Here is a 25,456-nt window from a genome sequence, read left to right on the forward strand (position 1 = left end):
TAACTATGGCACATCACATCAGTCCATTACAGTCAACATCCTCAGGGGAATTTTTAACTTCACCTTAGTCTATGCTGCCAGAGTTGCCCACACTCTCACAGGCTGAAGTACCTCTCAGCTTGAGCTGTAGTGCTAGGAGGCTTTGGTGTGGGAGACACTCTGATACAGATCCACTGAGCTGATCAAAATTGGAGCTGTGATAAAGGCAGTCAGTGCTCTGACATGAGTTGCTCAGCACCAAATTTGTCTAAATGTGTTAACCAAGCTTTGGTGGATTCACAAAACCCAGTATGTGCAGAAAAACACATATTGGTGCACACAGAGTTGCATTGTAAAGTGAATTGTTGTGAACTGTTGCTTTTAATGGAGATTCAGCTGTCAGCCAGTCTAGCAGCCAGCCTCTGCTTTGTTCTCTGGAGGTCCAGAAGGGTTAAGACCTGAATCTCCTTGACTCTGGCTTGGAATTAGAAACTTGGTCTTCGTAAATTCTTCTGCATTACTTTATCCCCCATCTGAAATTACTACCTACACAGCTTTAAAAAGGATTTAGGTTTCTCTTTGCCCTCTTTGCCATGAATTAATTCAGGTCTGATCTCTAGTGCAAAATAAATGGGAAGACGTTTGTTTACAGCTGAAGGGATAGAAGTCTGTTCAAGAGTTTAAAGGAAAAAAAAGGAAAATTTAACCTATCAGTAAATCTTCCACAAGCCCAATCTTTTATACAGGGAAAAATATTGCTGGTAATACTGGTTTCCTGCAGTGGGACCAGATTGAGTCACTACTGTTGTGGGCAGCTGTGTGTGTTTGTGCTTTATTATTTAACAACTAAAAGCTATTGTTCTCCTCTTGGAAGATTCTGCTGCGCTATTTAGTTTGCAGGTCAGGCTCTGTTCCTGGAGGGTGATCATATTTTTAATTTTCCAGGTGGAAACCTTCATATTTGAAGGCACAGAGATCCCACTGGTGCCGTCCTGTGCAGTCTTCATCACAATGAACCCAGGGTACGCTGGGCGCACTGAGCTGCCCGATAACCTGAAGGTAAGGAGGGCAGGCTGCACAGACAGAAAGAAGAGGGGCCATGAAGATGCTGGGTGCTACCTGGACCCACCAGTGTGTCCATCACAAGAGTTAGGGTGTGATGCTTATGGAGAGTCTCCAGGATCACTTTGAGATTTGAACCACATGTGTAAGGAAATGGCATTGTTCAGATTGCAGTCTGCAGGAATGCTGCAGTGACAGCTGCCAGGCACACTCATCTTGTGTCCTCTAAACAGTCTGGAATGGATACTCAGCCTTTTCAGTTTGCTGGGGAAAAAAACAAGAAACAACAGTGTTTTGAACATTGTGTTGGATCTGTGTGTTCCAGGCTCTCTTTCGTCCTGTGGCTATGATGGTCCCAGATTACTCCATGATTGCTGAGATTTCACTCTACTCCTTTGGGTTTAATGAAGCCAAAGTCCTTGCAAAAAAGATAACCACAACATTCAAACTATTGTCAGAACAGCTCAGCTCCCAGGTAGATGCCTTAATGTCCAAAACTGTTTTTTAAATGTGAGATTTTCTCAGCCTAGGCATGAAGTATCCAGAGGGTTTTCTTGGTGCCTTGTGACAGCATATCTCAGAAAGGTCACTACACCCATTCTTCATCTTCCTTCTTTCTTTCTTTCTTTCTAATTCTCATTTCTGCTCCTGTGGCTGGACTTGGATTCACCTTAAATCCTATTTAGGATTACAGTGGCAGGACAGTTGAGCTAAACAGCCCTGCCTGCTTTTCCTTCCACCTAGGATTTTTCATTGTGTACTTATTCTCACCTTCCTCATTCATAGACTGTACAGCTGAGGACTAATTAGTTGTTTGAAGGATACTGAGACTAGGGTTGGATGAAGGAGGAATTGTTTTGAAGGCATAACTCTCTCATTTTTCTTTTCTCGCCTGCTAGCTGAGTGCATGCCTAAGTTTACTTTTTTAGATGGTGCTCCTCTATCTGATGATATTGTTTCCTCTGCGCCTTTTTCAGGATCACTATGACTTTGGGATGAGAGCTGTGAAGACTGTCATCTCAACAGCTGGCAATCTCAAAAGAGAGAATCCTGATATGGATGAGGTAAATGTGCTTGTATTTCTCACTGCCATAGATTATGGGGCCTTTTCTGCAGCCTCATAGAAGAGGAAAGATCTCTGAAGTCCTGAATTCTCAAACCCTTGCAGGAGCTGATCTGCCTGCGAGCTATTAGGGATGCCAACGTACCCAAATTCCTGCAGGATGACCTCAAGCTCTTCAATGGTATTGTCTCAGATTTGTTTCCTAATATCAAAGAAACACCTGTTGATTATGGCATCCTGGAAGAAGCTATCCGCAAATCCTGCATCCAGGCAAATCTGAAGGATGTTGATGGTGAGGGGAAAGGCTCTCCACAAGCTCCCTCTGGACCTGGGCTTTTAGTCCAGCATGCTGCCCTAGGAAAGAGCTGTGTGCCCAGGCCCACTCTGCATCATCTTCCTGTACAGGTTTTGTGACTAAATGCATCCAGCTGTACGAGACCACCGTAGTTCGTCATGGCCTGATGCTGGTGGGACCAACAGGTTCCGGGAAGACAAAGGTATGGGTGAGACATTGTGCTGGCCCCAGCAAACCATCACCTACCCAGTGATGCAGTGGGTTAAGTTTCACAGAAGACCCATGCTGACATTTAAAGCTTCTATCAGATAGAAGTCAGGACACAAAGATGCTGCCTGTTAGTAATAATTTATAGCCATGGGGAGGTATATTACTGGTTTGCTTTTGAGCTGTGAGATTAGACTGAGGCTCATTAGTTCTGCTGCACATTTCTAAGGCTGAGACATACTTTGACCTCTCTAGGTGCTTTAGGCCTCTTCCACAGATCTAACTTTCTCCTCCACTGCATATAGAGTGCTTAATTTCTGTGCTTTTATTTCAGCCAGGCATCTCCATACTATGATACTACCCTTCACTATGTGTCTTTTCTCACTGCATTTGAATGCAGTTGCTGTGAGAGCAAGTGGCTTTGTTGCTCTGGAGCCATGGCAGTTAAGTCTCTGGCTGTCCTGCTTTTGCAGAGTTATGAAGTCCTGGCAGCTGCAATGACATCACTGAAAGGTCAGCCTGCAGCGGGTGGTGGGAATTACGAAGCAGTCCACTACTTTGTACTGAATCCCAAATCCATCACAATGGGCCAGCTTTATGGAGAGTTCAACTTGCTAACGCATGAATGGTAAAGTACAAAACCTTCTTTCCTTTCTTCCAGACAGAAAACACTTTTCTGGTCTTGAGTGTCTTCTCTCCAAGGCTGAGAACCGTTTGGGGTGGTGGCATAAAACCAGAAGCGATCAAGTCCTTATCCCCACCAAGCTACAATAGCCAGTCACGGCGATTTAAGCTGACATCCCTCATTGTGCACTTGGCCCGACTGCCAGCACATGCCCAGACAGTTCCTGCAGCTCAGCTCGCAGCATTAACTGCAGAACAATAATGCAATAGCTTTGGAGCACATGCCCCTGCTCCTAAGATACAGCAGCTTAAAACCACTTGCTTTGCTTCTGAAGAAAAGTGACCTGTGTACTGCGCACTTGAATTGTTCTGTATAAATACTCTGGTATCCTTGAGTGATGAGGAATGACTTTGAGGCATAAAGAGAAATTTCATTCCTGTTGCCAGGGCTCCTGCTTGCTTACATGGTTTGGAAACAAGAACCAATAGCCCACTTGCTCTCTTTATAGCCAGGTCCTACTGCTTATGTTTCCTTGTGTGACCTGAGGTTGACTTTGCAGCTCACTTTATCCATAAGCTAGGATGTGAGAAGCAGTGTGAATCTCCCTGTGGCCCTGTCAGCCAGCACTTGTCTCAGGGCAAAACTAAAGACTGTGTTCTGTAAAATGAGGGAAATTAAACATATATAAAACTAACTACCTCTAGGAAAACTGCAAGCCATTAAACATTACTGATTCTGTGACCAGAGCTTCCCAGCTTAGGATGTGGTACATATTTACTGAAGGACATTTTATAGGAGCTCCAATTAAGCTCAACAGTTTATTTATGATGTGACTCTACATGGGCATGTCAATGTGACAAAAAAGAAAAATACAGCAATTGTGTAAAATATATTTACAGACAAATCCATCTGCTTTAATCAGCTGAGCTTTAGAACAGACTGTTTTGCCTTGATCTCAATAACAATACCCTGGAATTCACTAGTACTATAAAAATAACAAATAATTATTTAATAGCAGGAATCGAGTCCAGGGTCTGAATGGAAACTGTGCTCGAGGTTTCCATGTACAGATTAAATTCTTGCTGTCAACAGCCAGCATTCCTTGTGTCTGCTCCCCTGGTCACCAGCTCCAACACCACCTGGGTTCACAGGCAGCTAAGGATGGGGAACTTCAGTTATGAAGAGGGTAGGGTCAGGATCTTTAGCCTGGATTTATCCTTTTAACCTTGAGAAAAAGTGAGAAGAGGCACCTCCAGAGAGCAGATGATCTGCCTGTAACCTGAACTGGATGCTAGTAAGGCCTCTTTACTCTTCACTGAGGACAGAGATGTTAAAGGGAAGCTTGACATCTTGTAGTTAAATGACATGAATTCCAGATCCTGATGCCCAAAGAAATGGTTTTGTGGTGTCACGCAGGCTGAGATGTGTCTCAGTAAAAAAAAGAATGAGGTGGACCTTTCTGCAACTCATGGATAAGGGAGACACATGAAGCAGGATAAGATTGCCTTTTGTGGAGGGAACTTTGGCATTTATTTCAGCAAAACCAGAATGGGCCAAGCCCTGCCTTCCTCCTGCCTTTCAGGACAGATGGGATCTTCTCCACACTCATGCGTCGGGGAACCGTGGCCGCTGACTCCAGCAAGAAGTGGTACATGTTTGATGGGCCAGTGGATGCTTTGTGGATTGAGAACATGAACACAGTACTTGATGACAATAAGAAGCTGTGCCTCAGCTCAGGGGAAATCATCAAGATGACAGAGGTAACTCATCCCTCCCACTTTTGCTGCATGTAGTCTGTACTCCTTCCTCCCTGCACTGAAATACATATCAAAACTGAGCATGTCCTTATCTTTTCTTTTCTTTTCTAATTTCTAGGGCATGACCATGATGTTTGAAGTCCAGGATTTGGCTGTTGCTTCCCCTGCCACAGTCTCCCGCTGTGGTATGGTTTACCTGGAACCCAGCATTTTGGGGCTGGACCCTTTCATTGAATGCTGGCTGAAAAATGTGCCAGAAATCATGCAACGCTTTGCACCCCAGCTGGCATCTCTCTTCAGGAGATTCCTTCAGGTGAGCTTCTGTTCTGTTCCAGCCTTTCCATGTCATCTTGATTATCAACCAGCCCAGATATGTCAAGGCCTGTATTTAAATAATATTGTGGGAACATTTCCTACCATAATATCTATAATGGAAACTTCTCTGTGAATTTTGTGGCTTTAATGGAGGTTACTCACTGATCTCTGTAGATGTGACTAAGTCTTATTGGTCATTATAGTTGGTTTTATTTCATTTTAAAATTATCTTCTGGACAAAACCATCCCTAGTGCAGTTCCATAGCTTAGAGTGGAGTCCCTCCAGGGAGAAGGTTGTACAAACAAGTCTTGTTATTTTTACTCTGCTGATAAGCCATTATTTTAATGAAGAACCTGGAGCTACAAAGGAAGGCTCTAAAGGGAGCAAATGATTTAACAGCACTGATAGCACAAGATGCATGTAACTGTTGCACAGAACCAAAAGGGAAGCCCAGAAGTTTCTTGGTGTTGAGACTGAACCAAGGGGCTTGTCTTGCTTTTCTCCAGTAAAAATGGTGGTACCTGGGATGCAGTTGGGAATGGCAGCATTCTCAGTCACAGTCTCCCTGCTAAACATAACATGATGGAGGTGAACAAGAAGGTAAAACCAAAGACAGCTGTGCTGGATGGTGACACTGAGCTGTCCCTGCCTGTCTTTCCAGGAGGCCATCGACTTTTTACGAAGCTCTGTGAAGGAAATAATTACTTCTACAGATGGTAACCTCACAATGAGTCTCCTCGTGCTCTTGGAATGTTTGTATCAGCCTTTCATTCCCATTAAGGTAGATTTTGGTACCTCTATCGCTGTTCCTTGTGTCTGTCACTCTTAAGGACGCTAAGTCATGGGAAGGGTTAGTCACCAGAGAACAAGATGTTGGTGCAGAAAGGTCATGCTGTAGCTCATCTATGTGGCAGAAGGTAATACAGCATCCAGCAAATCACAGGTAAACCTGGAAGGATTATGCTCTGCCCACTCAAGGAACACAAGATAAGCTCTGTGCCTACCAGGCTGGAGGGTAGAGGTTCACTTTTATTTATAGCAGAGGGAATTGGAGAATGAGGGGAAAGTAGAGATCAGAGCTGAGCAGTGATGCACTTCAGATTGCAGGTCCTTTGAGAATTAGTATTGAAGAAGGCTTACAATTTTCAAATTAAAAACTTAAGACTAAATTCTTCTCCTATCTCCTGTTGAGTGACGTTAGTTCAGCAAAGGGAGTCTCTCAAGTACACCAATGAAACAACAAATTTTAATCCACATAATATATTAACAAGGCCTCTGAAAAACTGGCTAGGAAAAACTACATAGAAGCTGAATTATGGGCAAATTAAGAAGAGTCTGGGGTTTGTGTGCCATAATTATACCTGAGAATTTTTCTTCTGCTTGTCTCTGGTTCTTAGGGACTTAAGACGATTCCCCGGGAGAAGATTGCTCGTATGGGAGAGCTGATTGAACCTTGGTTTATATTTGCCTTGATCTGGAGTGTGGGAGCTACTGGAGATTCCCTAGGTCGTGAGGCCTTTAGCTCATGGCTCAGGAAGAAGATGGCAAAGGAAAGGGTGAGTAAAGGAAAAGCAGATCTTCTCTCATTTTAGAGAAATTAGTAGTGAGGAATGGGGATCAGAGCTGAGTGCCTGGATATTGCAATGCTGCGAGGGCCCCAGTGATGGAGGAATGATGAGGAGGATTCCATTGATATCAGAAGGCTAATTAATTACTTTATTATACTATATTATTCTATACATATAAAACAGGATCTGCCAAGCACTCAACCCTGCATACAACTCTCACACTGCACAGAATCTCATGACTGTCACTGACACACACACACTCTTGGCTCTGATAGGCCAAGGAAACAAAACACCATCACTTTGGGTAAACAATCTCCATATTGCATTCCACTTTTGCACAAACACAGGCACAGCAAATGATAAGAATTGTGTTTTCTTTCTCTGAGGTTCAGAGAATGTGAATCCCAGAAGTATTCTTGGGAAGAATTGTGCCTTGCTTTTCTCTATGAAGAGAAATGTGGGGCTAAACCTGGAGGCTTTGGATGGACTTCTTGTGGGCATCTGGTATGCCACTCTCTCACTGGGACCCCTGGAGCTGGAAGTTCTGGGAGAGACCTGAGCCCCCTGGCCTGGGTAGCATCCCGTTAGTAAAGCGTTCCTTGAAGTAGTGCAAATCCTTCTGTGAATTCAGCTGAGTGGCAGCCAGGCTCATAACAGCTTTATTCTCACAGATGCGCTTACTCTTCCCAGAAGAAGGACTGGTTTATGACTATAAACTGGATGATGCTGGGCTTAGCAGTACTGAAGAAGATGATGAGGACGTCCATAAAGAGGTAAAATATTTAACTTTTAATTCCAAGTTGAGTAATTTAGGAGGAGGGACCAGGAAGTAACACAGTCCTACAGGATTTGGTAGGATTTTCTCATTAAGGGCAAAGAAGAAAGGCCTATAGGAAGCAAACAGGAATGTTTAAATCAAAATTAAGCTTTTCATTGAATCAAGAAGACAATTTCTTGCCTTCAGAGTTGTGAACCAGATCTTTCAAAGCTGAGCTGAGAGCTGGTCAGTTGAGACCTGTGTGTCTCTGTCAGTGCTCAGAAAAGTGAGGGGTGGCACAGGTGTGGCTGCTGGAGGACAGGACGGAGCTCATATGCGTAGATCTGTCTGTTTTAGAAAGCAGTGAACAACAGCAGAAGAGCTGTGTGCAGCAGAGTCTGGAATGGCAGCAAGGCAGATAAATATTCCATCTTTTTCACAAGAGACAGCAGTATAGGACATGTCAGGGTCATCTTGACTGACAGTCACCAGACTCTGGGCTAAAAGGAATTTAAGGAGGGAAAATGCTTCCCCTTCCTGAAATGAAACAAAGAACCCTACATGACTGTCATGTGCTTAACAGAAGGTGCCAGTGTGGTCACTGTGGGAAGGCCACATGGGGTGGTCAGGAATGCAGATTTTCTCCTGTATTGTCCAGCACTGTCCTGGCAGAAGCTCTATCTCATTTGTATAGTGGCCTCTGGGAGGCTCATCTGCAGCTTCAATCTAGCACAAGAGATCCATATCTTGTACAAGTAGAAAACCTCATGTGCCTCTGAGTGTGACATGGGTGATAGCACGGAACAGGAAGACAGGAGCCCAGATAAGCCCCCTTTGGCCCTCTGCCATGGGCAGAATCCCTGTTCTTGCAGATATCACAAGTGCTCCATCCTGCTTTGATCCCAATTCTCAGAAGGGAGGGCAGGTGTGTTGCTGCTGGGGCAATGACCTCTAAGTCTTGGGCTTTGTCCCTCCCAAAAGTAATGAGTCAAACACTCCCAGCATTTCCATACAGAAAGGTAAGGGTGGCAAGGCTCTACAGAGGGACTGGAAACCTGAATTTCTCATCAGAATCTGAGCTATTACACAAGGAGCAGTGACAGGGAAAATAGGAGAAATAGTTTTCCTTTTCTTAGAAGGGATAGTTGCCCCCTCTAAGCAGACTCCAATCTTTCAGGTGCACTGGGAGGTGTGGCTGGATGCTACAGCAAAGTTCACCATGGTTCCAGACACCAACTTCTGTGACGTTATTGTGCCCACAATGAACACAGTCCGAATGGCCTATCTGCTGGAGCTGCTGCTCACCAACCATAAGCCAGTACGTGCCCAGCCTTGTTTTTGAATTTTTGATTCAGTCTCTTCTTCTCCCAGTACAGTCAGAACTTAACAGCTGCCTAATACTTTGAGATTATTTCCCACTTCCATGGATTTGTATTTCTCTACACCAAATCTGTGCTTAAGCACTGAGAGTTATCCATTCCGTCCCCAGGTACCATGTCAGCACCCCAAAGGGATATCAACACGCAGTTGTTCAATGAAAATGCAGCAATTGCTGGATAGCCCATCACCATCCCTTTTTACCTGTTTCCTGCAGCTCCATTTCATACTTCTCTGGTTGGATTCTATCCACACCAAGAGATTTTGGTGTTAGGCAGCTGACCTTATTGAAGAAGCAAGTCCAAGAGTCCTCTCCCAACCTTCAAATGCCTAAAAGAGCAGTAACCTCTTTTCTGGCTGCATTTCCTCCAACCAGTGTCAGAGTTCTGAGAAACACAGGCTGCTTGTCTATGAGTATGCTAATTGTGCTTCTAGGTTCTTTGCATTGGTCCCACTGGCACAGGGAAGACTCTCACAATTGCTGACAAGCTCTTGAAGAACTTGCCTAACAAATACATCGCCCACTTCCTGATGTTTTCAGCACGCACCTCTTCTAACCAAACCCAGGATCTCATCGACAGCAAACTGGATAAGAGGCAAGATTCCTTTCTGTGTGTGCAAAGGCAGTATCCCTGAGCTGAGTGTTTCTATCACCTTGGCTCTTTAGTTTCACCCCGAGATGTGAAGGGGCCCTGAGCACGTATAGCTGTGGACAACATGTAGGACACACAGTACATCTGAGCTGGGATTGTGAGAGCCAATAATAGCTTGTTATAATGGCAAGAAAGTGAGAAGGATTAGTGAGGGTCGGTAAAAGTTGCTCCAATTATAGTTATTCCAGAAATACTACATTTCACAGCACAGGTGTTTGCAAACCCTGGTGTGGGATCTTTACAGAAAGTGATGAAGGGAGAAAATGTGGCTGCCCACCCGCAATCCCACTCCCCACAGTAAACAGCTTCCATTTCACCTCCCTGGTCAGCCACTGGTTTGAAGTTTCCAACAGATTCATGGACTCAAGCTTCGCTTTTATTTGCACCCATTTACTCCTTGGCATTGAGCATAAGTAGACAAAATTTCACTTGGAGAGAAGCCAGTGCCTCGAACATTGCTCCAGATCTTTTCGATGCGAAGGCCCTTACAAAGGAGTGTATCAAGTGTAAAAAATAGCTGAAACTGTTGACTCAGAAAGCATACAGAGAAAAAAAAATGCTTTTGAATCAAGTTAGAAGTACCTTTCCTGTGTCCTGACACGGGTTCTGTCCTTGCAGGCGGAAGGGAGTATTCGGGCCTCCAGTTGGTCGGTATTTCATATTTTTTATTGATGACTTGAACATGCCCATGCTGGAGCAGTATGGAGCTCAGCCTCCCATCGAGCTGCTGCGGCAGTGGATGGACCACCACGGCTGGTACGACCGCAAACAGATCGGTACGACCCGGATCCCTGGCCAGAGCTCTTGGCCTGTTAGAGATGTGTACCTGCCCTGGAGATCTGTGGTGAGGGATTTTAGCCACAACTCAGCACTCATTCCTGTTTTTGCACTCTCAAAGGTACTTTTAAGAAGCTGGTAGATATTAATTTTGTCTGTGCCATGGGACCTCCTGGAGGGGGAAGGAATCCTGTCACTCCTCGCCTCACTCGCCATTTCAACTACCTCTCCTTCACCGAGATGGATGATAGCAGCAAGAGGAAGATCTTCTCCACCATCCTTGGCAGCTGGATGGGTAAGTCCTGCAGAAAACTGCCACCTTCTCCTCATGTTGAAAGTCACCTTGATGACAATGGAGTTTGGAAGGGGAGCAATCAATACTGATGATCTGATCAAAGTGTTGAAAGCTGGAACTTGCAGTAGTCACTCAAAGGTGCTTTAGGGAAAGTGTTTTATGAGGCTTAGCAAACAGAGAGTTCATACCCTATTTAGTCTCAGGGCCAAACCCTGCTGGTGCAAATCAGCAAACTTCAGCTTTGCCTTTCACAGTTTCAATATGTTATCCTATAGCCTGGGCCTTTCAAAGAGGATTTTATTTGTGATGGGTGATGCAGATATTCTTAACCTCAGCAGGTAAAGCTGGAACTAATTTTTTTTGGTCTTTTTTTAGATGGATTCCTAGGAGAAAAAAGTTACAGAAATCCAGTGCGTAAGTAAAAGCAGAAAGATGAGAGAGACTGTGAACAGAACGAGCTGGTGAGCACAGCATGGCACAGCTTACCTGTGCATTCAGCAGACAGACACTTGTCCAGACAACAGCCTTCTGTGGAAGCAGAGCCTTCTGTTACTCTCCATCTGCTGCAGCCTGTGGACAGCTGAGCAGGGTGGATCAAGCATGGTGCTACAGCCACCATGAAAAAAGTGTTCATTTGGAGTGAAATGAGTCCTCTTATACTTGACAGGGTGGGAATTGAGGATCATCTTTGCAGATATGCCCTCATCTGCAAATCTGCCAGTAGAAAGGAGTGAGAATAGTCAGCTATGGGAGAAGCAAAGCAGAGCTCTCTGAGTGCTTGCAATATTCTGAAGCACAGTACCTGACTGTGATCTCAGGGGCACACTGAAACATCTAGCGGTGATTTAGAAAGAAATTAAAGGATTTTTGAAAACATGCAAAAAAGTGCAAAATGCTGGGATGTTACAGGGCTCTACTTCTCCAGGAGTGTTTGTAATAAACTTCATTGGGAGAAAAAAATAATTATGCTCTAAAACTGGCAGCTGTGTTTAAATCTTGCCAGACTATTGCCTAAGAAATTATTCCTCAGTGGCTTTGCATTTGCTGAGCATAATGAATTGCAGGGGGTTTAGCTAAGAGGGCACTCACACCTTCTAGCTTAAAAGTAGCTGAGATTTCACTGCGGGAGTGCAGGGAAGGAGAAGGAAAACCTGTCTGGAATATTTCAGGTAGGCATCAATTACCTGTCTGGCAGTGCCTCCTCTGTTCCTGGGGGGCATGAAGTCTTCACACCACAGAGTGGCTGTAAAGCATTCTTCCACCCCCAAATCTGCTTCACATTAGTTGATAAACCCATTAGCAGCTGTCCACTGCAGTGAGCAGGTGCTTGGACAAGTCCCTCACTGTCTCTCAGAAAAAAGCAGAAAAAAGTATGTTCCTGCCCAAGTGCTAGCCAGCGCCTCTGCCACTCAGTGCCACCTTCCTGCACTACAAACACCTTCTCAGCCCAGAGCTACCATCTTCACATCCTCTCTGACTACTTCTGTCTCTGCAGCGGGAGCAGATGCAGTGAAGGACTTGAACGAGCCCTTAGTCAATGCCACGATCTCCGTGTATATGACCATTACATCCCAGCTGCTGCCCACACCAGCAAAGTCACATTACACCTTCAACCTGAGAGACCTCTCCAAGGTGTTCCAGGGCATGCTCATGGCTGAGCCTGGCAAGGTCGAGGTGAGTCCTCCCATCAGCACAGCCCTGCCACCCAGGGCAAGACCAGAAATCACAGAATGACCAGGTTGGAAGAGACCTTTAAGGTCATCAAGTCCAACTCCTGCCCCAACACCTCAACTAAACCATGGCACCCAGTGCCACATCCAATGTTTTTTTAAACACATCCAGGGATGGGGACTCCACCACCTCCCTGGGCAAACCATTCCAGCACTTTATCACTCCTTCTGTAAAAAACTTTTTCCTAATATCCAACCTATATTTCCCTTGGCACAGCTTAAGACTGTGTCCTCTGGTTCTGTCAGTGCTGCCTGGAGAAAGAGACCAATCCCACCTGACTACAGCCACCTTTCAGGGAGCTGTGGACTGATAAAGTCACCCCTGAGTCTCCTTTTCTCCAGGCTGAGCACCCCCAGCTCCCTCAGTGGTTCCTCACAGGGTTTGTGTTCCCAGCCCCTCTCCAGCCTCATTGCCCCCTCTGGATGTGCTTGAGCGTCTCAATGTCCTTCCCAAACTGAGGGGCCAGAGCTGGACACAGCACTCGAGGTGTGGCCTCAGTGCTGAGTACAGGGAAAGAATGACCTCCCTGCTCCTGCTGGCCACACCATTCTTGATCCAGGCCAGGAGCCTTCTTGGCCACCAGGGCACTCTGCTGGCTCATGTTCAGTCAGTTGTTGACCAGTACCCCCACGTCCCTTTCTGCCTGGGCACTGTCCAGCCACACCATCCCCAGCCTATAATGTTGCAGGGGGTTATTGTGGCCGAATAAAAGGATCTTTCAAAAAACACACAGGAAAACCATACAAATTAAATCAAACTAGTGAAAGATAGGAACAAAGAACATAAAATTTAAATCTCTCAAAGAAAGCCTTACATATGGACAAATAGAGGGAGATAAACTGATGCTGTAATGAGCTCTCTGCAAAGCAGCTGTTTTAACAAGAGTTGCTTTTGAGAGGAGAAGGGAAGCAGCTTCCTCCGCCCAGTTCTTTCTCTGCTCCTGTTGCCTTGTAATGGGAGTGGAGCTGGCCACATGCTGGGCAGGAACCAGCTTTGCTGACAGCAATGCTCATAACAGTTCTCTGCTTTTCTCATGGGGGCTGTTTTGCTGGGATTTCCTACCAGGACAAAGAGCACCTGCTGAGATTGTGGTACCACGAGAGCTGCCGGGTCTTCCGTGACCGCTTGGTCAGTGACGAGGACCGGACCTGGTTTGACAACCTAATGACAGAGAAGATGGTGGAGTTTGGCACCACTTTTGAGGAGGTCATTCCCACCCAGCCAGTTCTGTTTGGAGACTTCATGGAGCCAGGTGCCAATGTCAAAGTGTACCAAGCAATCGAGAGCCAGGATAAGGTAAGGACCCTGGGAATCACGTTGGGAACTACGTTCACATCTTCCCAGTCTTCTACAAACAAAGGAAAACAGTAATAGTAACAATAGTGGTGCTTTAATTAGAGGTGTCTGAAACTACAAACCATCCCAGGGGTCTCCTGTGGAATCCTACCACATTTATGAATAGTGGCTGTATTAGTTGTGATGGGCAGTTGAGGTGGAACAAGCTGTCTCTGCACTGCAATCCTGGAGGCAGCCTGCTATGCCAAATCTCCCAAATGAGTCACACTTGGGACTGAAAAGTGAAATTTGCTGGAAAGAAATGGCACATTACCCCCAAACAATACTACTTTTGCCATTAAAGACTTCACAATTGACCTTTACAAGTAATTAATGTTACTGCCAGACTCCCTGTTGGAGAAGATACTGGGAGTACTTGGATAGTGGTAATTAAGCAAAGGCAATGAGTGGTGCGTTTTGCACTCATTATCAGAAACAGATGATTATTCTGTTGTCTCTCCTCTTGTGATAGCTGTGTGACAAGGGCTGGTAATTAACTGAGCTTTCCAACCCCTTTTGCAAAGTAGGTAGGCCTGTCCCCCACTGAGGTGAGCACAGCTGGGACAGCCAGACATAGAGGCAGCTGCACAGTCCCCACTGATGCACACGGGACTTTGGCATCTAGGCAGGGATCTCAGCACTGTATGAATTCCAGCTGGTGTTACTTTCCCAGCTTCACAGTGAGATTGCTGACGATCCAATCCCAGATGTCTTCATGCTTCATCTCCTTCTCTGGCCTGAGGGTGCTGTTGAGGGGAGCCCTGGGAAGGGCAAGAGAAACTGCTCCTGCAGCTATTCCATGTGATGGCTGGACTGGGAGAGGAGTGTGCTCTCCTACTCATCTACAGCCAGTGTTGTTTTCTTCCCCAGCACCTGCGCTTTCCAGCCAGAATCCTAACCACAGGATTCAGCAGCAGGCAGTGGTCAGCTGTAGAGCAAGGAAACTAACCCAGAGGGAGGCCCTGGAGCAGTATGGATCAGGCAGCCATAAGCTCTTTTATTTTGAACTACACCCTGCTGTTTCTCGAGGCAAACAGCACAGTTGGGAACAGCAGACTGTAGTCACTTGCCTGAGTTAGTTTAAGGTCACCATTGAGCATCTGCTGCCACCACCACTAACTAAATTCAGCACATCCAATGGCAGCTCCTTAGGAGCCCAGAGGAGAGCTGCTCCCAGACTCTGTTAAGCCCCAGGCTCTGCCCTCCCCTACTCCTGGCTGTGCCAGCAGACAGAACCCCAACACACACACACAATTGCTTTTATCTGGTAGCCACAACTGAGTGTTTCTGCCCACAGCTGAAGGTGGTGATTGAGGACTACCTGGAGGAGTACAATCAGAGCCACAACCCAGAGCTGAAGCTGGTGCTGTTCATGGATGCCATTCAGCACATCTGCCGCATCAGCCGGATCCTGCGGCAGGCTCCGGGGAATGCCCTTCTCCTGGGGGTTGGGGGAAGTGGGAGACAGTCTCTCACCAGACTGGCATCTCACATGTAAGTAATGCACTCCCACCTATGCATGGAATGGGGAGCAGCTCCACTGGGGCTGCATTCAGAGAATCTCTTTTTCTGCCCTTCCCACTGCCAGTTGCATGTTTTTCTGGCTGCTGACTCCTCAAATGAGTCAAGAGTTAGGACTCAGTTAACATGCACATCTGCACTGGGTTTCTGGCAAGCTCAGGTATCTCTGCCTTGTGTAAAACATGCTCCTGGGTTGGTGGCTGTCCTTGGTGCACAAGGACAAGCATGTGCTCAGGACTCACTGTAGGAGAACAACTTGCTTGAGTCCTTTCACCCTGAGTCCACAAAGAGAAGAGAATGGTTTAATTTGGTGTAACTCCACAGGCTTCTTTTTCCATTAGGGCAGATAATGAATGTTTCCAGATTGAACTGTCCAAAAATTATGGCATGGCTGAATGGCGAGAGGATGTGAGGAAGATCATGATGAAGGCAGGCCTTCAAAGTCTACCCAAGACCTTCCTCTTTGTAGACACACAGGTACAGGACTATTGGCATGGTGGATTCCATCTCAAAAGGAGTCAGAAACACATCTCTAAGCTCAATAAATTCCCCTACAGGGTATTAAGGAACTTGACAAAACCAGACACAACCTGTATTTCTTCAGTAGCCCATATTCATCATCTTATAAAATAGCCCCAGGGAAACCAGAGGTGGTGCATTTATTGCTAGAGGGTCTGTAGAGCTGTGTGTGAGTGGGTGGATTCTTCTCTTGCTCAAGGAAGCTTCTTTCAGCTCCATCCAAAGGTTTGGTGGGTACATAGATTTCAGCTGTCTGAAACTAAGCACTACTGGCCACTGATATTAGAAGTCCTAAGTAAAATTATTCTTTCCCTTTTCAAAAAGAGAGTAGATTTAGGACCTTACGCCTGCTGGTTCCACAGGATAATGCTGGCTGTAAACTGTAACTTGCTAATGAGTAGGCCAATTTCCACTTCTGGAATCACAGTTATGTTCCCCATAGGCTTTTTTACTGCCTTCATTATCATAGGAACCATTCCCTTGTGGCAGAGCCCTAAGCAGTGAGATGAGCATCAGTCAAATGCTACTTGTTCTTGCAGCCTTTTCCCTGCAGTGAGAAGCATATGTGGGAGCAAAGGGGCCCAGGAGGATGCATTTAGTCAAGGAGATGGATGCTGTGTATTTCTGATGTAGCAAAGGTGGAGAGGTGAATGTAGCACTGGAGGAAGATCGTCCCACAGCCTGTGACACATCCCTACAATTACTCTGTCTCCCACATTGATAAGCTTTATTCTAATAATGAAGTGTTCTGTGCTGGAAGAACAAAGACCTGGAGCAACCAAGGTGTCTGGGGTCTGGCTGCAGAAGCAGGGAAAAAGAGCCTGAGCTCAGTTTGTCTGTAAGGAGACAGGGAATGGGCAGAAGGATGGTTGTTCTCAAACACACCCTCCCACCCCTGAAATGGCTGAAACATGGCTGTTTAATTGGAAGTGCTGGACAAGAATCAGGGTGTGCCTTTCTGGAGCCAAATCATCACAAAAATTGTTTCTTATAACTGAGGCTGAGGGCTGTATTTATGCAGAAATTATCTCCATGGCATGTGAGACATGAGCGTCTTCTGACTTAAGAAATTGCCTTTTTTTTTTTTTTTTTCCCATCTACTTAGATTAAAAGTGAATCCTTCCTGGAGGATATCAATAACTTGCTCAACTCTGGTGACATTCCCAACATTTACAGTCCTGAGGAACAAGACCAGATCATGACAGCTATGAAGCCCATTGTTCGAGACCTGGGCCAGCAGCCCACCAAAGCCAATTTGATGGCTGCATACGTAGCCCGGGTCCGCAGCAATATCCACATGGTCCTGTGCATGAGGTACGCTTCAGGCCTACACCTCCATGCTTTGAGTGCTAATTATTCCCTCCTTATCCTTTGCCTTTCATCACTGTGTAATGGGATCTTTATTTCCAAGCCCCAGCTTTTGGAGAAGGAGGAAGAATAGGAGTATGGTTTGCATAACACCTTCCCCCAGGACTAGAATTTTACTTTTTTTTTACACTTTGCTGGTCTCAAGACGAAGTTTGAATTTTTCAAGAGTATGATTATGTGTGATTCAGATGAAACATAAGGTGCCTCCTCCTCTCTGCACCATTGAATTTGGGGCTCAGTTGCACTATGTTTACTCATTAATTCAATGCATAGTCCATAACCAGCTTGCTCCTTTGCAGGAGGGATACCAGAAGGTACAGGGCATTCTCAGTGCAAGAACAAGTAGAAAAATCAGGGCCATGGTTATGGTTTGGTGATGGGATCTCTGCATTCACCTGCTTGAAATAAACTTCAGAACACATTTATTTTTTTATCCCTTAAGTTTGTCCCTAGAGAGCCACCCATAAAAAAACATCACCCTACTACCATCTTAATACTTCCAGAATATCCTGAGCCAAGGAATGAGCTCAGACATGCACCTTTGGGCATGCAGCTCACTGCCTGAACTGTCATTCCTCTTTTCCTTCCCTGGGTGTATTCCTGTCCCTCTTGCTCCACAAAGTATCAGGGTGGTTCCATGGAAGGAAAGATATTTTGTCCTGTATGTAGAGCCAGCTGTAACACATCTTCTCTGCACGCCTTGCCCTCAGCCCCATCGGAGAAGTGTTCCGTGCACGCTTGAGGCAGTTCCCCTCCCTTGTGAACTGCTGCACCATTGACTGGTTCAATGAGTGGCCTGCTGAAGCCCTGCAGAGCGTGGCCTCCTCCTTCCTGAATGAGCTCCCACTCCTTGGCAGTGGCAATGAGGATACCAGCGGGATGGTACGTGCCACACATGAGATACTCTGCTCCCATGAGTTCCGTGCGCTGTGTCTCTGCATCCACCAAGGCAACAGATGCAGGGCACCTTCAGAATTGTCCTACCCTGCAGCAGAAATGTTCCATGGCAGGATCATTCAAATGCAGAGCTGCATAGCTTTTGTATGCCTTGAAAGGGGCTTAGCCATTTGTCAGCCCTCTGTGGCACTAAAGCCCCCACACACAAATAAGCTCAGCTATGACTGTATGGTTTGGTTTGTTTCTTCATAAGCTCCTTTTGTTCTCTCTGGGCATCACACAGATTTGCCTTTCACATCTTCAGTACTGAATGTTTCTTTCCTTTGTTTCCTTTCCTTTCCTCGTTTCTTTCCTTTCTACTCATAGATTCAAGTATGTGTAGCAATCCACCAGAGTGTGGCAAAGAAGTGCCAGTTGTTCCTAGCAGAATTGGGCAGACACAATTATATCACTCCCAAAAGCTACCTGGAGTTCCTCAGCATCTTCAGTTCCCTCATTGGAAAGAAGCAACAGGAACTGAAGACAGCCAAGAACAGGATGCAAAGTGGCCTAGACAAGGTTTGTCCCTCATAGCCAGGAAGGTTTTGGGGCCACCCCTTACACCCTCTGAGCAGTGTATTTACAGCTGCAGAGATGCAGAGAGATGTCCAACACATGTCCTGTGTAACGGGAAAAAGGTCAGGCTAAAGCAAGGGAGAACTCTGCCTTCTGCCAGGGCCAGGCTTTCTGAAGGACTGAGTCTGTAACAGCTCTAAAGAATAATGATCCCCAGTCTTTGGGGACCACAGACCTCTGTGTAGCTCAGCTCTCAGGATGTTCCTTATTAACCTTGTAATTGAAAGCTCTCTAACAGAAACATTGTTCTGCTGCCTCATTGCCGCGAGCTTTATGAAGCAATGCCTAGCATGTGCAGGTAACATTAGGCAGTGCTGGTTGTAAGCACACCACAGTGTCAGATTGTTGCTTAAGCAGGAGCCAGGGCAAGACCTGTGCTTTGCACAGCCCAGCACCTGGCAGGGAGCACCCTCCAGAGCAGCACAGCCCTTTCCTAGGGCTTTTCCTCAGGGCTTTGCTCTGAGCTCTGCTTTGCTCCCACAGCTCCTGCGAACAGCAGAGGATGTAGCCAAGATGCAGGAGGAGCTGGAGTCCTCCCGCCCTCTCCTGGCACAAGCAGCCAAGGACACCGAGGCAACCATCGAACAGATAAAGGTACTGCTGCAGGCAGTAGCTGACTGGACACAGACTGGAGGGGCCTGGCAGGGATTGTGCAAAATCCTGCTTGATCAGAGGTAAAAACGCCTCAGATTGGCACGGCAGATATTTGTGCAGAGCTGCAGTGACAGCACCAACTGCCTCCTGCTGGGGTCCTGCTCTGCTGCTGGTGAGCAGCGGCTGTTGCAGAAGCAATGGCTCCCGTGCTCCTGTCTGAAAGCACCACCCAGGGTCAGTCAGCCAAGCGCCCAGGCCCTTGCAAGCACAGTCTAGCAACACTGACACAATCCCGAGGTGGCCTGAGCAGCTCTAAGCCACACTCGTTGAACAGGATCATTCCTCCACATCCCATCCCCAGGGAGCTGCCCCAGCTGCATCCTGCCCCCCCAGTCCTCAAAGACCGTCACACAGCCACTCATGCCACTTCAGAAGAGGGAACTGTTCTGTGTTGGCTGTCACTGCCTTCTCTCCTTGTGTTCCCCCTTGCTGTCTCCTGCTGTGGGGTGGCCACACTGGGACAGCGAACAGGGACACTAACATAACACAGCACTGCATGCAGAGTGGAAAGACTCTGCAATCACCTCAATTCCCCCACAGCAGATCTATATTCCACATTGTGCCTCCTGGTGGTGTTTTAACCCTTGGAGTATGCAGAAGTGGCAGTTTTAGAAACAAACCCCTAAGCATCTCTTCCTATTCCTCCATCTCCCTACAAATTTGCAACCCTATGCATCCTCTACTTGTGCCAATAGGAAAATGGGCAGAGCAGCTAATTCCTGCAAGACTAACATCATTTCAGGCTGACAAACACTTTTCCCAGTATGGTGCAGGAAGGGCATCCCCTGCAGCAGTTAGGGCCCTGAGGTCTGCTGGAAGAAGACACACAAGCTGCCAGGACAGCTGTGATCCTTTCCTAGCAGTGCCCAGCCAAGCTCTGCCTCCAGCATGTTCCTGAGGCTGTCTCTGTTGCAGGTGGACACAGCTGTGGCTGAAAAGACAAGAAGTGCTGTGCAGGCTGAGGAGGCAAAGGCCAATGAGAAAGCTCAGACAGCCCAAGCCATTGCAGATGATGCTCAGAAGGACTTGGCTGAAGCCCTGCCAGCCCTGGATGCTGCTCTTGCCAGTCTGAAGAACCTCAACAGAAATGATGTTACAGAGGTAACTGTGTCAAGGGAGAGGGTGGCAGAGCTGGGTCTGCTCAAGGACACCATCTCCTTTGCAGCAATTCCCTTTCAATAGGCTTGCAACATCCCCAGCCTTTTCCTCCATCCATCCCTCCATCCCCCTGGGCTCACCCTGGGCAGCTGCCCATGCAGCTTCTCACCCTCCCTCCTTCAGATGAAAATTGAAGGGCAGAAAGGCAGTGAGTGGCCCCTGGGTGTTTCTAGCATGTCCTGGAGAGGCTGTCGAGGAGGGCTCACCTCACATGCCTGTCCACAGGGGTAGGTACCGCCAAGCAACCCCAAGTACTGACTGAAACAAAGGGACAGAGCTGGCAGCACCCTGAACCTGCAGAGTCTTTGTAAGGGGATCCACCACAGGCAGAGAAGAGGCAGCAGGCTGAATTCAAGGAATACTGGCTTGAAATAGGCTCGTGAGAGAAAGAAGGGTGATTCTGAACCTGCAAGCATCACAGCCAAGACAGCACACTCAATAAGTACAGATTTCACCACACAGGGACTGCAGCTGCTCTGCAGTTGTGAGTAACAGACCTTTTTATTCTCCCAAAAACACACAAAACCCCTTTCCTCAGAAAGCGGGGAAAGACACAGACAGTGTTGGTCCACTTGCCCTCAGCACCCATCCTCTTGTAGAGCTGGCACAAGAAGTGTCTTGTCTGTCCAAGGTTTCCAATGCCACAAGAGGTATCAATTTCTTACAGGTCATCTTAACCAGCCCCCAGAAACTCTGTATTTAAGGATTAAGCTTCTAGTTTCTTATAGATCCAGCTGCCAGGTCATGACACCAGAGCAGAGACCACCAGAGTTCTCTCCCAGTCTAGAATTAGGGACCCAGCCCAACCAAAAGAGGACACCACTACTGTGGCAGGGAGCAAGGATCCCTTTGACCTACTCCCTTCCATAGGGCAGCTCCCTCGGGGGTCCCTTGGAAGAGGCTGATGCCTGCTTCTCCAGCTCCTCCACCTCCTGCCTCAGCCTGTCCTCGTTGCAGTAAAAATGCACGTAAAGGCTGCGCTCTGCCTGCAGGATGGGATCCTCCAGAGACTGGCGCTTCAGCTCCAAGTCACTCAGGAGGTCTGCCAGCTTTTGGTAGAGGTCATCCTCCATGATGATCAATTGCTCCATCAGCTCAGAGATTTCCTAAGGAACAGAGCCCAAACTCATCTGAACATGGAGAAATAAGGGGATTTTGGTAATGCCTGTGGAACAGCTCAGCCCCCCAGAAACAAACTACCCACCCAGCTCTGGCCTCCAAACCCTCCCAGTCCAAGGAGCAGAGGTGGCTTACTGGGGACACCTTAGCTAAGGCACCCCAATCACAGTGAGAATCACCTTTGTCCCATAGCCAGACACTGCCTCACTGGAGGGTTTTTGGAACAAGGCAAGGCTCAGGCCAAGCTCCCCTCCCTCTGTGGCTGAGAGGCAGCCAGGTGTCCGCCCTGCACCCAGGAAGGATGGCAGAGGGCCCCAGGGCTGGCCCTGCCACCCAGCAGGGCCCAGGGGAGGGGCAGTGCTGCCTTACCGGCGAGGAGAGCTGCAGCTGGTTGGAGCTGCTGTACAGCTGGTGATAGAGCACTTCCATGGAGGACTCCAGGGCAGACACCTGGGGCAGAGGAGCTTCCAGCTGGGCTTCCAGTGCCCTCTTGTCCTGAACCAGCTGGGAGCATTTGGCTGCCAAGGCCGCATAGCTGCGGAAGGGCTGCTGCTTCTTCTGATCCTTCCCCATCAGCATGTCCCAGAGCCTGTGAGAGGGGACAGCCAGCCAGAGCTGTGAGTGCAGCACCAGTACTGAGCAGGAACAGGGCTCTGAGGTTGTTGTGCACTGTAAGACTGGGATGCAAGCTGATGTGTGTCAGCAATGAGAAGACAGCCACTCCTGGTGAGCATCCCATGTCACAGAGCTCTGGGGAGAGCTCCATAGCTCCATTAAGGAGCAGGCTGGCTCAAGAGCCAGTTTGTGATTTCTTTTTGGCAGACACCAGCACCAGCTGCTCCAAAACTGTGTGGGGAAGACTGAGAAGACCCAGTCAATGCAGGAGAAAGGTCTTGCTCTAAGCAGCTTGTGGTTTCTTGTGGCCCAGTACCCCTTCTCCATGGCTGAGGACTTGCCTCTACACTCTCTACCTTAATAATCTAGAAAAAACTTCTGTTCTCTGTACTCATCCCATTCTCCAAGCCCATACTTTGTTTCATCAGTCCAAGCCAGCCAGAAAGAAGCAGATCTGGGGCATTTCACACCACCATGGAGTCACAGTGGCTCTGCACCAGCAGAAGAGCACTGCTAGTCTGTCTGGTAGCTTGGGTCTGCTGCCTGTCTCAGCCATTCCCACACCCAGTTTGTTCTTCAAGCTCAGACCCCCCCAGGCCCTTACCGTACAGCAGTGAGGTCTTTGGGGTCTATCCATTTGTGTGGATGACCCTTCTGGGAGGGCTTGGCACCTCTGAAGTCGATCTGCTGCTTTGGCAGCCTGGTCTGGGATTCCCTCATGATGGTTTCAATCTTCTCCAACCAAGCAGCCTTGTGCTCCAGCTCCTTTCTCTCCCGTTTCAGCTGCAGCTCCAGCAGCTCCAGGCGGCTGTGCTGGCTCAACAGCCACGCAGCCGCCTCCTCCTGCCTCCTGGCAGTGTCCTGGAGCCGGGCCACTCGCAGGCTGAGGTGCCTGTGCAGGATGGGCAGGCGGAGGCGGCGTGCCTCTGCCCGCAGCAGGGCCGGCAGCCGCTGTGCCAGCGTGTGCGCGATGTCGGAGCGCAGGGCGCGGAGCTGGCTCTGCAGCTCGGCCTGCACGGCCTGCTGGGCAGGGGACACAAACACAGCCCGGTGACACTGCGCTGCCTGCCCCTGCCACCCCCTCCCAGCTCGTCAGCACAGGCAGACCCTGCCGCAGAGCATGGTGCAGGAATGGGGGCACTGGCCTACCTGGTTATCCTCAAGAGCGTCCAGAGTCCTCTGGGCCCACTCCAGCGCAGCACGGGCGCCTTCCACTTTTGCTGCTGTGACTATAACCTCCCTCCGGGCACAGACATGAGCTGTCTCTATTTGGCTCAGCTCCTTCCAGAAACTCTTTTGGTCCTCCAGCAGCTTATCTTCATCAGTCCCAAGACTTTTTGGCCTTGATGTTTCCTTGGTGTCCCTTCTCTCTGTGACTTCCTGGCTGCCATCTCTCTCCTCACTCTCCACACTCAACATATCTCTCTCATTCCCTCCTCCCTCTGCTAGGAGCTCTGACTTTGAGCCTTGGACCAATTTTCCCCAGCTTGCTGATGCCCCCCCACACAGTGTTTTTGTGCATTCTTGATAAGGAGCTCCTCTTCTTTCTTCTGGTATTTCACAGTAAGAGTCCATTTGTGTCTCAGCCTCCAGACCTTCCTTCAGGCTGCTCTCTCCCTGTGCACTTTCTTCCCAAACATCTGAAGCCTGAACACACTCTGGTAGGACCTGCTGGATGAAGCTCTCAAATGCATCAGTGGCCTGTTGTTCTTGCTCCAGGTAAGGAGCAAGATCCATCTGGCACAGCAGTGTCAGCAGCTGGTCCATCCCCGTGTTCTCAGGACACTCTGACACCTGCTTTGCAGCCTCGCTGACCTGGCTCAAGAAAGCTCTGGTTTTGAAGATCTTTGCTTTCAAGTCCATATGAGCCACCCTCAACTTCTGCTTCACCAATTTCTCCTCCTCCTCCAAATACTTCTGCTCCTGCTGCAGCTTGTTTGTCCAAGCCAACAGCTTCCTGTACCTCCAGAGCTGGCGGTCACGGTGGTGCTTCAGCTCCTGAAGCTCCTGCTGCAGGGCCTCTTGAGAGGGCCCCTCAGCCACTATGGAGCCTGGGAGCTGCAGGACCTGGCAGCACATCTGCAGGGCCTCCTCCAAGGCATCACCTTCCAGGATGGGTTTGCCTGCAGCCAGCAGGGCCTCATAGGCCTCCACCTCCGCTGGGCTCAACACATTCTCCTCACCCACCGTGCTGCAGAACCACTCGAGGAACTGCTTTGTCTCAGGGCAGTCAAAGAGCCACTCAAAGTCCTTCTCACAGAGGGTGTCTGCATGGGGGTAGATCAGTCTCAGCTTTGCCATAAAGTCTGCTGCTCTGTTGACAGTGTCCAGTGGGAAGGCCTGGGAATACCTCCAGCTGAACATGGCAAGGACAGTCAGCACTAGAAGGGAAAAAGCAGGAGTCATCCTCAGAGGTCCTGACACCCACAGTCATCCCAAGGGTGCTGCAGCAGCACTGCTAGGTGCCTGCTGGAGGGGAGGCTCAAGCAGTCCCTCCACAGGTGCTGAAGACTGGCTCATTGCTGTGGTGGGGTACAAGACAAATAAGAGCCCACAGAACAGGGGGAAAGCCTGCCTGTGTCCCATTTCCATACAGCCTTCTCCCTAGGACCATACAGATTTATCTCCTTTGCCAAGACATATTCAGCCCATAGGGACTCACCTATTAGAGTAGCAGAGCAGGCTTTTTCAGCCTATGTTTAGTTTGCTCCATGCCCTTTCTGATTACCAGCTTTCCCTTCAAATGCCTCTGTCTTTCCTGCCTCTGGTCCCAGTCTCCTCTGGCCCAGCTGAGGGAGGGATGAACACCCCCTCTCCCAGAGAATCAGGTTAACCCCCTGTTTCCCATTTGGGTTTTTACAGGTACGAGCCCTGCAGCGGCCTCCCCCTGGTGTGAAGATTGTGATTGAAGCTGTCTGCATTATGCATGGAAAAAAGCCCAAAAAGGTGGCAGGAGAAAAGATAGGCACCAAGGTGGATGATTACTGGGAGCCAGGCAGGGCCCTTCTCCAGGACCCAGTGCAGTTCCTGAACAGCCTGTATGATTATGATAAGGTAAGCAATGGCAGAAGGAAGCTGTGGCTGGGATCAGATATTGCCTCACACACATCTTCTCACAGCAGTAACAAACTGAGCTCCTTGTGGGCAACACCCTTCAGCATGACCAAGGATGAGGGTGTATTTGGCCTGGAAG

The 25,456-nt window shown here is 48.2% G+C and overlaps 1 protein-coding gene across 1 annotated transcript in view; it reads left to right on the top strand.

Moving 5' to 3' along the window:
* Positions 1–25,456, top strand: part of DNAH1 (dynein axonemal heavy chain 1) — a 67,630-nt gene that overhangs the window by 30,989 nt on the left and 11,185 nt on the right. The window contains exons 30-55 of the mRNA XM_030956580.1: positions 925–1,038; positions 1,367–1,516; positions 2,019–2,105; positions 2,210–2,396; positions 2,510–2,601; positions 3,080–3,234; positions 4,814–4,991; positions 5,107–5,301; positions 5,966–6,085; positions 6,702–6,860; positions 7,544–7,645; positions 8,807–8,947; positions 9,442–9,602; positions 10,278–10,435; positions 10,558–10,731; positions 11,107–11,145; positions 12,227–12,405; positions 13,528–13,758; positions 15,095–15,291; positions 15,660–15,795; positions 16,943–17,151; positions 17,916–18,087; positions 18,469–18,660; positions 19,201–19,311; positions 20,287–20,472; positions 25,126–25,317. Of these exons, the coding sequence (XP_030812440.1) occupies positions 925–1,038; positions 1,367–1,516; positions 2,019–2,105; positions 2,210–2,396; positions 2,510–2,601; positions 3,080–3,234; positions 4,814–4,991; positions 5,107–5,301; positions 5,966–6,085; positions 6,702–6,860; positions 7,544–7,645; positions 8,807–8,947; positions 9,442–9,602; positions 10,278–10,435; positions 10,558–10,731; positions 11,107–11,145; positions 12,227–12,405; positions 13,528–13,758; positions 15,095–15,291; positions 15,660–15,795; positions 16,943–17,151; positions 17,916–18,087; positions 18,469–18,660; positions 19,201–19,311; positions 20,287–20,472; positions 25,126–25,317 (4,017 nt within the window). The remainder of the gene's footprint in view (positions 1–924; positions 1,039–1,366; positions 1,517–2,018; positions 2,106–2,209; positions 2,397–2,509; positions 2,602–3,079; positions 3,235–4,813; positions 4,992–5,106; positions 5,302–5,965; positions 6,086–6,701; positions 6,861–7,543; positions 7,646–8,806; positions 8,948–9,441; positions 9,603–10,277; positions 10,436–10,557; positions 10,732–11,106; positions 11,146–12,226; positions 12,406–13,527; positions 13,759–15,094; positions 15,292–15,659; positions 15,796–16,942; positions 17,152–17,915; positions 18,088–18,468; positions 18,661–19,200; positions 19,312–20,286; positions 20,473–25,125; positions 25,318–25,456) is intronic.

The sequence above is a fragment of the Camarhynchus parvulus genome, chromosome 12, assembly GCF_901933205.1.
Source record: "Camarhynchus parvulus chromosome 12, STF_HiC, whole genome shotgun sequence".
Classification (NCBI taxonomy): Eukaryota; Metazoa; Chordata; class Aves; order Passeriformes; family Thraupidae; genus Camarhynchus; species Camarhynchus parvulus.